The sequence below is a fragment of the Phascolarctos cinereus genome, unplaced genomic scaffold (assembly GCF_003287225.1).
Source record: "Phascolarctos cinereus isolate Bilbo 61053 unplaced genomic scaffold, phaCin_HiC Scaffold_8;HRSCAF=390, whole genome shotgun sequence".
In the NCBI taxonomy this organism is placed as follows: Eukaryota; Metazoa; Chordata; class Mammalia; order Diprotodontia; family Phascolarctidae; genus Phascolarctos; species Phascolarctos cinereus.
The window spans coordinates 4,436,048-4,449,666 of NW_027556291.1; the positions used below are offsets into that span (position 1 = coordinate 4,436,048).

General features: G+C 51.4%; 1 protein-coding gene across 2 annotated transcripts in view; it reads left to right on the forward strand.

The window, feature by feature from the left end:
- The window catches only part of LOC110202688 (uncharacterized), a 41,607-nt gene extending 29,243 nt beyond the window's left edge, over positions 1-12,364 (forward strand). Inside the window, exons 1-14 of one of the 2 annotated variants that reach the window (XM_020978953.2) lie at positions 910-1,017; positions 4,621-4,685; positions 5,004-5,319; positions 5,582-5,983; positions 6,893-6,983; positions 7,353-7,517; positions 7,674-7,737; positions 8,160-8,239; positions 8,771-8,865; positions 9,410-9,489; positions 9,599-9,641; positions 11,081-11,143; positions 11,767-11,881; positions 12,030-12,364. In XM_020978953.2, the coding sequence (XP_020834612.1) occupies positions 5,033-5,319; positions 5,582-5,983; positions 6,893-6,983; positions 7,353-7,517; positions 7,674-7,737; positions 8,160-8,239; positions 8,771-8,865; positions 9,410-9,489; positions 9,599-9,641; positions 11,081-11,143; positions 11,767-11,881; positions 12,030-12,236 (1,692 nt within the window). In that variant the 5' untranslated portion in view covers positions 910-1,017; positions 4,621-4,685; positions 5,004-5,032 and the 3' untranslated portion in view covers positions 12,237-12,364. Of the gene's footprint in view, positions 1-909; positions 1,018-4,620; positions 4,686-5,003; positions 5,320-5,581; positions 5,984-6,892; positions 6,984-7,352; positions 7,518-7,673; positions 7,738-8,159; positions 8,240-8,770; positions 8,866-9,409; positions 9,490-9,598; positions 9,642-11,080; positions 11,144-11,766; positions 11,882-12,029 lie in introns of those variants that run through there. The other variant, XM_020978954.2, reaches the window with a different exon arrangement.
- The last annotated feature ends 1,255 nt before the right edge of the window (positions 12,365-13,619 follow it).

Consider the following 13,619-nt stretch of genomic DNA (forward strand, 5'->3'; position numbering starts at 1 on the left):
GTGAGTTAGGCTTAGCCTTAGTTTCCTTGTCTAGAAAACGGGAGTGATGAAAAAGAAAAGAAAATGGGAATGATTACCAACGCATCCCCTACCTCACAGCTAGGTGTTGCCACAGTGAATATGATAGGGTGATGGGACCTGGACCTGGAGTCAGGAAGACCAGAGTTCAAATCCAGTCTCAGACACTTACTAGGTATGTGACCCTGGGCAAGTCATTTCATGTGTTTGCCTCAGTTTCCTCAACTGTAAAACCCTCAGCACAGCATCTGGCACAAAATAGGCCTTTCATGAACGCTCCCTGCCTCCTCTCTCAGGTTTGTTGTAAACCTTAAAGCCCCCTCAGAGTGGGAGTTATCAGTCTAACCAAGCTCCCAAAGATACTATAAAGAGGCCCTTTGCTTCCCACTCTCCAGGGGAGGGTGTATGGGTGGGCCAGGCCTCTGTAATACAGAGGCCACCAATATCGGAAAGGAAGCTTTCACAGGAAGAGGAACAAAGTCGATGGTATAACAACCTTGTGAGCCAGGTAGGCAGCTCAAGTATTGCTCCCCAATTTTAGAAGGGAAGAAACTGAGGCTTAGGGAGGTCAGAGTGGTCCCACAGCTCAGGATCCCACAGCTAGAGAGTGGCAAACTTTGCTACAAGAGGCCCTTTCTGGTCACTGGGAAGGAGTGATCACCGTGTTTCTGGAGGTCTCGGAGCAGAGGCTGGCTGAGAGGTTTCCCACATGAGGTACAGGTTGCACTAGATGCCTCTGGCCTTCTTAATGCCCTGTTCTCTAAGCAGAAGTGACCTCCGCCCCCTTGCCCTGCTGCTCTCTGCAGTTCCTAAGTGTAGGTTCACTGAGGCTCCCCACCCCACCCCCATCCTTGAGTACTCTCCAAATCTTCCAAGTCTAGCAAAGGACCGCCTCCCCTGTCTCTGCCATCGTCTTCTGTCCTCCATCAGTGAGAGAGTTCTCTGGAGGAGCTCTAGCACCAGTGAGGGGAGGAAGGCCGAGAGACGGCTCAGCCAACAGTAAGTATTTGGGACCAGTCGGAATGGTATGTGACCGTTAATGTCCTAGGAGATAAGGCTGAAAGGTACTTTCAGATCATAGCATGGAGAGCCTTAAAAGCTCGGCTTGGAATCTGGGAGTTTTTACTGTGTGCCTGGGGAGTTACCAAAGCTTTCAGGGAAGGGGAACCAGGCGATCAAAGAGAGTTTTCAGAAGCCAGAGCAATCTTGTTGCCTGTACCCTCGGCTCTGCTGCCTCAGACTCTAAGTCTAAGTTGGTGTGAGCAGATTACAATAACAGTGCTCATCTGGGAGAAGGGAGAAGGGGTGGCATGGTCGGTGGGCAGTTACAAACGTTAGCTCGGCCCAGACTCGGTGGCCTCCAATATAAAATGGAGATGATGAGATCCATACTATCTGCTCCACCACTGCAGAAATGCGAGCTGTTGCTGGTGGCCTTCATGATTACAATTATGATTCCTCCAGCCTGGTATGGCAGTAACCCTATTACAGAAACGGCATTTTTCACTCCTACACATTATCTTGTTTTTAACATTAAAAAGAGCTGTATTTTAGGAGGCTTTTTCTGCATCTGTTGAAGTTGTGGTTATTGTTTTGTTAATAATGTGATTTATTCTGTTAGTTGTTTTCCTGAAGACAGACCACCTTTGTGCTCCCAGCATAAATTCCACTTTGTTGTAATGAAAAAATGTGTTGCACATGTTATGAAAATCGCTTTACCAGTGTTGTGTTGACTAGTTTGGCATTGACAGTATGGGTGACGTTCTGTGGGGCCCTTTCTCTGCTTCATCATTCTTCGGGAATCAGGGCTAGGTCGGTCTCAGAAAAGGACTTTAGGAGAGGGCCTTCTCCCTCCAGGTTTGAAAATCCTTAAGCAGCATAATGGGTATCTGTTCTTTAAATGCTTGCTACAATTCATTTGCAAATCTGTCTGCACAGAAAATGTTAGTTTTTCCCTCCTTCGCCACTTGTCCCTTTTTTCTTTCTGAGATCAGGTTGAAGTCGGAAGGACGTGCCCCAAGCTGGGTGTCTGGGTGACCCTGGACAAGTCTCAACCTCTGTGCATTTCAGTTCCTCATCCGTAAAAGGGCAGCAGAATACTTGTTGTGAGGTTTAAATGAGCTAGTGCAGGGAAAGTTTTTTTCCAAGCTTGAAAGTGCTCTCTCAGTGGGAGCTACTATTATTTTTATATCTCTGTTATTTTGTTAATTTCCATATTTTTATTTCTATAGCCATTCACCCATTTGGTTTAGGTTTTTAGTTTCGGCAGCATACAATTTAGTGCAGTTTCTTTCCAACAGGTTTCTTTAATTCTTTTCCACTTGAGAATTCCCCTTTTCAGTTTTGATCTTGCTCTCTTTTAAAAAGGATCAAATTAGCCTGTCACTGACCAATGCTTAAGTCTTTCCAAAAACAGTTCTGTTTTATTAGTTTAATTTTTAAAAACATTATCGCTGCTTTAATTTTCAAAATCTCTTTTGTGCTTGTTTTTGGGCTAATTTGCTTCTTTGACAAAACTGTCCTCCTTTTTTCCCTTTCATTAGTATGAGTATTTCAGGAATAGAAAGTTTGCCCTCACAACTGGTTTAGCAGTTTTACATGCCATCTTATGACTAGAATTCACTTTAATAGAATTTTACAATTGTTTTTAATGATTTGGTTTTTGTCCCCTTTATTATTGTTCGGCTTTGGTTTCTTTATGATTTTTGATTTTACATCGTTATCACCTCCAGATACTTTCTTCCTTGCCTCATTCCCTCCTCAGGAAGCCTTTGCTTATAATAATGATAAAACAAGGCCACACAGAAAGCTCTCAAACAGGGTCGATAAGAATTCTAAGTGAAACTCCCACAATTCCACAAAAACAAAAAGAACAATTCAGCCAAACAAAATCAAATATGGCCCATGGGTGACGTCATGCACTCTGCACTCACGGTCCCCCACCTCTCCAATGAAGGCAGGAAAGTGCATTTCTCCTCTCTTTTTGGGGGGCTCAGTTCCACTCTATTGTTCTTTCAGTCTATATTTTGAGAGTCACTATGCATACTGGTTTTTCTAGTTTGATTTCCTGCATTCTGCATCAGTGCATATATGTTTGCTCATGTTTCCCTGAAGTTTTCGTTGCCTTCACTTAGTCCATCTTTGTACCAGCAGCAACAACTTTGACAGTGAGTCCTAGGCTTTTCACCTTCTGGCTCCCTGCGTTTTCCCTTCTCTCTGTTGCGTAGAGGTGGCAAGAAAATGAGCACTGTTGGCTTACAAAGGGCTGCTGCAACCATGGAGAACATTGAATTACCTTAAAAGTTCATAAAAATAGTAACAGCAGACAGCCACAGTCAAGTCAAGGGGATCTGCAATCTTGTTGATTTGGAACCTCTTCCCAATGGTGTGGGCTATAAGGGGGTATGCACAGACATATATGTATGTGTGTATGTCTGTGTGTATGTATATATGGGATATGTGGGATATATATCCCACCATGATGAGCAGTTAGTTACCCCAGATATTATGACCCACACTTTACAGGTGAAACAGAGGCTCAGATAGTTTTGTGACCTTCCCATGGTCACACAAATTATAGGAAGCATTAGAAGGAGAATTCAAAGGCAGGTATCCCTAGACTCCTGCAGCTGGGTGATGCAGTGGATGGAGCACCAGGCCTAGAGTCAGGAAGACCTGAGTTCAAATTCAGCCTCAGACACTTCTAGCTGTATGGCCCTGGACAAGTCACTTCACCCAATTTGCCTCAGTTTCTTCATCTGTAAAATGAGCTGGAGAAGGACATGGCAAACCACTCCAGTTTCTTTGCCAAGAAAACTCCAAATGGGGTCATGGAGAGTCAGACGTGACTGAAAAATGACTGAACAACAACAACAGTCCCTTGACTCCATCCTGTTCATTGAATTGAAATGAATTGAATTGGGAATTCAGTCAATTTAACAAGAATTTATTAAGCATCTACTATGTGCCCGGCACTGAGTACAAAAATACAAACACATGACATTGTACTGATGGGATTCAACACATTCATAGTTAAGTAAATACAAAATGTGTAGCAAATGAATTTAAGCTAATTTGGAGGTGGTGGGGGACCACTCAGACATGGGGAAGGGGAAATCAAGAAAAGTTCCTTTCAGGAGGTGGGTTATGAGCTGATCTTTGAAGGGAGCTGGGGGTTCCAAGAGGCAGAAACTTTCTGGTAGGAGGGAGCAAAGAGGTCAGTCTGGCTATCACACAGAACACATGAAGGGGGGCTCTTGGACCCAGATCCTGAAAAGACTTCAAATGTCAGTTGGAGAAGTGTGCATTTGGGGTACCTTGGTCAGACTTGTGCTTTAGGAATAGGAATTTGGAATTGCATGGAGCTACTTGAATTGAAATCTGATGAAATGACTGAAGTTCTAGGGTCATCCATTTGGAGTTGGGAAGGACTGGCATGGAGTCCAATTCTCATTTTATCAAAGAGGACTGTGAAGCCCAGAGATATTAGGATGAGTGGCCAGGTCCCCTCTCCAGACCCAGCACTTTATTGCACCAGCTAAGTGACAGAACTGAAGTGACAGGCTTCTGCTGACCTGAATGACTATCTGAACTGTGTGGCAGGGCACTGAACCAAAAGAAACGGACTGAACGGCATTCAGCGGAATCGGATTGAACTGAACTGAACAGTAAGTAGCGAAACAGGCTCCCCTGCCCCCAGGGCTTTTTATCGGGGAGCACTCCGGGACAACCTCTTGTCAGGGATGCTGGGAAGGGTCCATGCTGGGGGCCAGGAAGGGTGTTGGGAGGGCATTAAGGAGGGCCCATGCTGTGGGAGGGGGGCTATACTGGGGAGAGCTAACTGTGATTGGTGCCAATTTTAGGATGGGTGGGTGGCGGTCCTGTAGGGGAGTTGACCCTACCATGACCTCAAGCGCTGACCTAGGCTGCCCTCATTGGGCACTGCCAGCCTAATACCAGCCCACTCATGCATACCACACCCTCAGTCGTGTAGCAGCGCCCCCAAAGGGAGGAGATGGCAGCAAAGCAGCCCCGACGCGAGGAGATGGAGGCGATGATGGATGCCTGGCACAGACTGGGCACCCTCGCTGATCTTCAGGGCGATTCTGGTGGCCGGCAGCAGCGTGGGCGCTCTCGAAGCCGCTGGCCTTGCTGGGGCCCAGAGGAAGCTCCCCTGCAATTCGAGGCCCCCAGCTGCGGACTGGGTGCAGGCACAGCTCAAGAAGAGGGCCCCTCCCGGGAGGAGGGCGCCTGTGGTCCTGCTGGGGCCGTTGGGGATGCTGAGGCAGCAGCTGCTTCGAGGTAAGTACAGCTTGTGTGCAGGTTGGGAGGGGGGCGATTCTCTTATTTCTTGTGTTGGGGGGGCCCCCTGAGGACGCTGCCGAGGTGGCGCCAAGCCGCAGGCGCGCACTCCCCCCACCTCGCGTGTTCGGGGGACTGCCTGCACGTGAGCCGAGCGCGCCCGCGCAGGCGCCCCCCCTCCCCCACCCGCCCGCCCGCTCGTGTCTGGGGGCTTCCGGTGGGCGAAGTGGCGCAGGCGCCCTGTCTCTCTTCTCCTCCGCAGTACCTGCCCAGGCGCGTGCGGAGGGCAGCAGCTTAGGGACAGCGAGGAGAGCGAGGGCAGCCAGAGGCGCAGGGAGCGCAAGGCCGCCGCCGCTCCAGCCCGGCCTCTCTTCCCCGAGGCGGCCAGAGCCATGAGCGGGAATCCAAACTTGGCGCTCGGGGCCCGCCCCCGGCAGCCCATGGGCGGGCGGGGCCAGAGTCGAGGGGAGCTGCGAGAGGCTGCCGAGGAGGCGGGGGCGAGCGCCGGCGCCGGCGGCCGTTGGCGGGCCTCTAGCCCCTCCCCGCCCCCCGCCGCGGGCCCACTGCGCTACTCTCTGCGCTCCCGGGCCAGTGCGGCCGAGGCGGCCGGCGGCGGCCTGGACGAGGGCCCTTCCACCTCGGGTTTCGGGGTGGCTGGAGCCAGGTGAGGAAGAACGGGCCCCGGCGGGAGGGGGAGGATCGGCCTATCGGGGTGGTACGGGCCCCCCACCCCCGGCCACGGGGGGGGGTGGGGTTCGGCCGATCGGGATGGGGGGCTCGAGATGGGGGGGGCATCGGCGAAAGGGGCAACGGCTACGGGGCGGGGGCAATGATTGGAGTAATGGAAGCTTCTGGAAAAAGGAGGGTGCCGGCAGCGGGGGGGGGGGGGCCTTAGGACTCGGCCAGTGGAAGCTTCTGGAAGACGATGGGGAGGGCTTGATGGGGGGGTCACTGGCTATATGAGGGAGGACTCGGCCTATGGAAGCCAGTAAAATCCAGCCTGGGAGAGGAAGGGGGAGGGTGCTTGGCGGGGCTCGGAATAGCGGGTGGGGGAGGGGGGAATTGAGAGAGGTAGCGGCCTTCATCATCTTCTGGGCTGGGGGCGGGGCTTAGGCAAGGAAGATTTGGGAACCCGCGGCCCTGTACGGGGAGCTAGGCCCTTGGAAGCCGGTAGTGTTACAACCTGGTGGCTTCTGGAAGAGGGAGGGGGAAGGAGGTACGCTCGAGAGATGGGGAGGGGATGCAGGGAAAAGGGCGGTCCCAGGAGGAGAGGGATGCGGCCCTGGAGGGGGGTTCGGCCAAAGAAGCCTGATTGTAACCTGGGAACTTCTGGAAGAGGGGAGATACTGGTGCAGGGGGGCTGGAATCTGGGCGTGTGCTCATTCACCGAACTGGGGGAAGGTAGTGGGAGAGATGTGGGTGGGCGGACCTTCAGCTAGCCTTCAGGCTATGGGAACAGGCTTAGTGAGACACCTAGTGGTACAGTTGTGTCTAGTGAGGAGGCCTTAAAAAAGGGTGTGTGTAGATGTATGAAGGATCCTTCTAACAGGATGGTGGGGGTTGGGTTTGATAGTGGCTTTCAGGACCAAGATGCAGTTGTGGGGAAAAAATCACCAAGAAGGAAGAGAGGCCCATGCAGAAAGATAGTGCCGGTTCCTCTAGAGGTGAGTCTCCTCCCACCCTTTCATCCTGGCACTCAAGGTCCTTGTGTAGTTCCTCAGGAAGGAAGAAGAGCCCTCTTCCTTGGCCCTGTCATTTTTTCCAACCCCAGAGCATCTTCTGTCAGAAAATTCCCTCTTTGTACCTTAGAACCAGCCTTAGAAACTGGCCTTGGAGGTTCTCTGCCTGTGGCCTCCAGGGAGTGCATTTTGAGCTGGTTTTGCTCCTGCCTTCAGACATTAGTCTTTCCTTTCACCAGCACGTCCAGCTGGGAAATGACTCACCAGCTCCTGATGCCCATTAGGCAAGGACAACTTCCTGGATTTCCCTGCAGTTGGGAAGCCCATCTCCTCTCTTTCTTTTCGCCATTGCAGGTAGAGAAGTCTAACAGTGATGAAGAAAGAGATGAGACCAGCAGACCAGCCTGCCCTGATGAGGAAGAAGAGGAGGAGGAGGAAGAGGAGGAGGAAGAAGAAGAGGTTGCTGGGGCAGGTTTGAGGAACCTGCAGTACAGGACTCAGTCCAGGATTGAAAAGAAGGTATAAGCTGGCCTTTCTCTTTCCATCCACCTCAACATGTCTGTCATCCTGCTGTCTTTAAAATCTTCTCCCTTTTTTGGTGCTTTGTCATCTCAGTTTCCCTCTGTTCCCTTCCCCTTCCTCTGATAGCCACAGCCTTCTTCTGTCTCTCCCCAGGTCTGTGAGGTGGTCCAGTACCTGCTAGTGAAGGATCAGACAAAAGTGCCCATCAAACGAACTGGTGAGTGATCCGCACCCTCTCAGCTCAGCTCCAAGGATCCTTCCTGCCTTCACCAGCTGTGCTCTGGGCAGGCTTCCTTCCTGCTCCTGAGAGGAAATAGCCCCAGTTTGTCACACTTCAGGCCTGCATTTGTGTCCAGGGGTTTAGATTTTCCCCCATCACTTCATCAGAGTAGCAGGGCAGAGATACACACCCTTTTGTCTTAGGAGTGCCTTGTGTAAAGATCCAGTAAAGGATGTTGAAGGGACAGACGGGGTGTAGGAGAACTAGGACAGAATAATTTGATGAAAACCCAGATGGCAGAAGTGACCAACCCATGTCTAATTCTGGGGAAAGGCCAAGGATGAGAGCCCAGCCTCTAGGCAGATCTCGGTTTTGGTTGGTAGGAAGTTAGAACTGTGGCTGTTCCTTATTCCCCATAGACATTGTGAATACCATAATTAAAGAGTACAAGGAAATGACCACAGAGATCATCAGCCGGGCTGGTCAGATGTTGGAGCAGGTCAGTGGAAGCTGCCATATCATCAGATGTTAGCTGGAGGATATCCAGTGTAATCTTCCCTCATTTTATGGGTGGGGACTAGAGCCCTGGATTCTTGTCCTCGTGGGATGCCCAGCCCTCCCCGTGTTAGCATTTCAAGCAGATGCCCCTCTTTTTCTTCTCTCATTTGCCCAGATTCCTCAGGGCATCTGGATGTTAAATCCAGGTCTGTGTCCTCTTAACTATGGCCACCCTGACCCTGAATTCCACCCATCTGCATTTTGCCTGGCATCCCTTCTGCTTCCCAACTCTGTCCCAGCCTCCTACCAGCCTTCAAGGCCCAGCTCTATTCTCCCCTCCAGTCCTCTAGTCCTGAGAGTTGGAGCTCCTTGGACCCCTTGCCCTTAGATACACCCTATCTTGTCTCATTCTCTGACATTGGGGTTCAGTGAATGCTGGTTGCTGGTATTTTCCCATGATTCTCACAGTTTCCTATCTCTTAGGGTGTTACCCATCTCCCTCCTATCCAACCCCTCTTCTCTCCCTTGACAGGTGTTTGGAATAGAGTTGAAGGAGATTGATGACAAGGCTCCTGCTTATGTGCTCCTTAACAAACTGGAGCCCCTGGAAGATGACTGCATGAGACCGTAAGAGGGAGAGCCCCTTACCTCCTTTCCCCCCATACTCACTCCCAGAGTTCTGGGACCTCCTGTTCCTCCAGACTCATGACACCAGACTGGGAGGAAACTGTCCTGAACAGGAAACACATGAGAGGAATTGGTGTGAGGCCCCCTGGCCTGCCTTTGTAGCTAAGAAGGGCCCTCAGGACTGACCTAGGGTTCACTACTCCTGTTTTATGTGGTCCCAAGAGGGGAAGGTACTCTGGGGCAATTGGCGATGAGGAGCAGAACTCCAACCGAATCTGGAAAGGGACGCTAGATGATTGAGTCTAGCCCAGTCCACTTGTTTGGCAGAGGAGGAAACTAAGGCCCACGAGTGACTTGTCTGAGATTGCACAGTGAATTGGCATAGCTGGTGCTTAGGAGGCATGAGGACTAGGTTCAAGCGCTGGGATCTTGGAGAGACAAAGGGTAGGGGGTGGGGACTCTTTGTGGTTTGCTGGGCCTTGGAAGGCTTCCCTTGGAAATCAGCCTCCCATAAAGGTGATAGGCTTCTCCATTTGTCTTCCAGAAAACATGATACAGCAAAGATGGGGCTTCTGATGGTGATCCTGAGTCTCATTTTCATGAAGGGGAATGCTGCCAAGGAGGGTAAGCAGCCCCATCCCTCCCCTATAGGAGGGAGGCAGGATGGGGTCTAAAGGAATCAACTTGTGCCCATTCATCCTCTTTCTCCTTATTCTCTGTCTCTCTTCAACAGCTGTTGTTTGGGACATGCTCAGGAAGATGCGACTTAACCCCGAGTACGGTGTAGTGATCGAATACTTTCCCTTCTCTTTTCTTGGTCATCCTATCCCCATGGATAGGATTTGTCAGTCTCCTGGCCCCCACCTCCCCCGCCCCAGGCTGGCAGGCAGGCTGACCTATTTCTAACAGTGCTAGGGGTTGATATGGAAACCTCTGAGACTGGGTATTCTCCCCCAACCCCTTGGATTCTTTTAGCTGTGCTGAGAAGGCCAGGCCAAGGGTAAGAATGAAATCCAGCCCATGGCTTCTTCATTGAGTTCCAGCACCAGGAGGCCCATTGGAACTGTACTCACTCTCCAACAGTCTTGTGAAGTGGGAGGTGCAAATATTATCACCCCCCAGTTTATAGATGAAGAAACTGAGGTTCAGAGAAGGTTCCACGTTTTAAAAATATTTTCATATTAACTTTCTCAGAGAGTAATATTGCATTTCATTACCACACCTTAGTTTCTTCAGCAGTTCCCTGGATTTTGTTTCTTGCCAAGAGTGTTGCTGTAAATGCTTTGGTGTGTACAGGATTTTCCCCTTGGTCTCTGCCTTCAGCTCATGACCTCATAGATCCAAAGCTGGGAGGGATTCTTGAGGAGTGGGTCAGACTAGGCGACCTCAGCGGAGTCTTTGCTCATTCTGAGATTGAGGGACATAAGAAGGCTAATAATTAGAGCAGACCCTGGGTAGAAAAGGCCGTCCCCACACACAGCAGGCTTCCCTGAGCCAGAGGTCATGGACCGCTTGGTTGAGAGGGAAGACTTGTTTCCATACAGCTTGAGCTAAGGGTCCTTCCAGCTCCAAATCCTCAATCATAATGACCCAACAAGAATAACTCTTAACTATTACAAAGGACTTTCAAGGGTCTTCTGGCCCATCCCTCCCAGAGACTTCCTTCACTGCCACTGAGTTAGGCCATTCAATTATGGGACAGCCGTTATTCTTGGAAAGTCCTTTCTCATGCGAATTTGATGTTTGCCTCCCTACGATTCTCACTCACTGCTCCTGACCCTGCTCTGGGGATCCTAGCAGAACAAGCCTGAATTTTTACTCCCAGGGCAGCTAGGGAGTGCTGTGGTGGCTGGAGACCTGAGGGGTCAAATCCAGCCACAAACACTAGCCATGTGACCCTGGGCAGGTCACTTCACCCTGTTTGCCTCAGTTTCCTCATTTGTAAAATGAGCTGGAGAAGGAAATGGTAAACTCCTCCAGTATCTCTGCCAAGAACACCCCACGTGGGGTCATGAAGAGTTGGACGTGACCAAAACGATTGAACAGCAGAAGCAGCAGCCCTTGATCAAAGCCTCCCTAAGGCTTCCCTCTCTCAGGGTGATCATGCCCTAGTTTTCTCAAGGGCTCATTTCCTTGAGAAATGTCTCTGTCTCTGACTTTGTGGCCCAGATGATTCCTTTGCATAAGCTAGAACAGCTTTTCCTTCTGTCTTTAGCAAAAAGCATCCACTCTTTGGGGATGTGAAGAAGCTGGTCACTGATGAATTTGTCCGCCAGAGGTGAGTTGGTACCACCTGAGCGGGCCTCCCCGGAGCCCTGGCAGCGCTGAGCTCTGTGTTTTGGGAGGTTGGTTTGGGCTCAGATCCTCCTTTCCTACTGGTTCAGAGCTAGGTCCCTCTCTGGGCTGTCAGATATGGACAATAAATCTTGCTCTATCTCCCTTACATGGTACTTGTGGGTAAACTGCTTTGTCAGTCTTGGGGCATGAACCATTAGGAGCCTCTTTGTTTTTGTGGTCATCTGTTGGTCTCCCTCTGCAGCCTTGTGCTTGTGCAGAGATCCCCTTCGCCCTTTGACTGGCAAGAGTGGTGTGATCAGAGCAGTTGGCAGAGAGCGTGGCCAGGCTGTTTACCACACACCACACAGTAAAGCCCGTGAGGTCCTTCAATCACAGGGGGGCAGGAGTGTTTGCCCCACTGTCTCTCAGTTGACCATACACATCCAGTCCTTCCAGCTTCGTAGCTCACAAGAGCACGAGATCATAGGAAGCATTGGGCTTGGGCTTGCAAAGAGGGGGAAGACCTCTTGGACAAAGGTGGCTAGGCCTTTGTCCCTGGGAGTCTGGGTGGAGGGAGAAGGCCAAGCTTGGAGATGAGGGCTCTTATTTTTCTTCATCCCCAAGGTATTTGGAGTACAACCAGATTCCTTACACTGACCCGGAGGAATACGAGTTCCTCTGGGGACCCAGAGCTTTCGTAGAGACCAGCAAGATGCAGGTCCTTCGCTTTGTGGCTAAGGTAGTAGCATGGGTCGGGTGAGGTATGGGGAGGGGCTTGAGGTGGGGGAGATCAGTTGCTTCTCACCCTCTGGGCCTGAGGGAGAGGGGGCCCTGTTGCTGTTTAGCTCCTTGGCTTCTAACAGGTGACCACCTCTGCTTTCTCCTAGATCCAAAGGAGGGACCCTCGTAGCTGGGCGGTCCAATACAATGAAGCCCTTCAGGAAGAGGCAACATCTGCATCTGCATCTGCCTCTGCCTCTGCCGCTGCTTCAGTTTCAGCTGAGGCGGAGGCCGAGTCTGAGGCTGAAGCTGAGGCCGAAGCCTGTGCCTGTGCCTCTGCCGCTGCCGCTGCCTCTGCCAGTTTCCTGGAGTAGGCGAGGGCCCCATGGAGGTGGCTGTCCCAAAGCACCAGAAGCATCATTTTCCATGAGCCGTGTGCCCTGTAGTTATGAGTTAGGCCCTATTCCCTCTGTAGTCCTGGTCCAATAAAACTGCAAGGCGATCTCCGTGGTCTTTTCGTGCGCCTCTGGGCCTGCCCCTGAGGGCGCTGTGGATGAGGGCTCCCCAGAAGGTCCCTGGCCTTGAGGAGCTGGGCTCTTTGGAGGGGAGCAGTTGCTTGGCCTTGGAGCCACAGACACGACACAGGCTTCGTCACCCTCACCCCCCAGCCCACCCCCAGATTGTACAGGTGTGTGGATTTGTCCTGCTTATACTGAAGTTCACAGACTTGGACTGTGGCCTTGCAGTCTGTGCTAATATTAGAAAGCACAGTGCCTGGTGCACAGTAGGAGCTTAATAAATGGTTGGCCTCTTCCCACACAAGTAAATAACTGACATTCTCGGGCCCTCCTAAGATTTTGCTTAAATAGCTTCCAGACTCCTGGCATGCTGAAAGACTGAGCCGTACTTAGGTAGCATCATATTACTGTTGAGTCATTTCAATCGTGTCTGACTCGCTGTGGCCCCCTTTTGGAGTTTTCTTGGCAAAGATACCTGAGTGGTTTGCCATTTCCTTCTCCGGCTCATTTTGCCGATGAGGAAAGTGAGGCCAACAGGGTGAAGTGACTTGACCAGGGTTACATGACTGGTGAGTGTCTGAGGCCAGACTTGAAGTCAGGAAGATGAGGCTTCCTGACCCTAGGCTCAGTGCTCTACCCGCTGTGCCATCCCATGGCCCCATACTGTCATAACCTTTGTCATCTTCTGTCCCTGGGCCTTGGGGGTTAGCTAGCTTGAGCAGCCTCAATAAGGAGGCAGGAGGGAGCTGGCAGCCAGCTCCTAAGCCAGTCAAGCACAGGTAGAGATGGGGACTGGACCTGGGATACTGTGCCCTGTGCCTCGCAGACAGAAAGTTTCTTAGAACACCAAGGGAATGTCACGCAGATGGATTGGGGGTAGGGCCAGGCCCAGGTCTTGTGGCTCAGAGGCCTACTGGCTTTTCCCGCAGAGATATAACCACACATTGCAAGACCGTGATGTGGCCTTGAGCTGTGTGGTTTTGATTCTCCCTTCAGAGCTGGATGCTTCCCGAGGGTTGGTTCAATCTGACCTCAGTTGGTTCAGAGAAGGAAGAAGCCTTGGGGTAATCCACTCCAACTCTGTTTGCAAGAGGGGAGAAATAAGGGCTGTGATTTTGCCAGTGTTCCCAAAGGAGTTGGGGGCGGGGGGGGGGGTCTAAGATAATTACGGACACCAGTGGCCGGAGTGTTGTGAGAGGAAGGAGACTCCAGGCACGTTGATGTCTCCCTGGCCCTCCC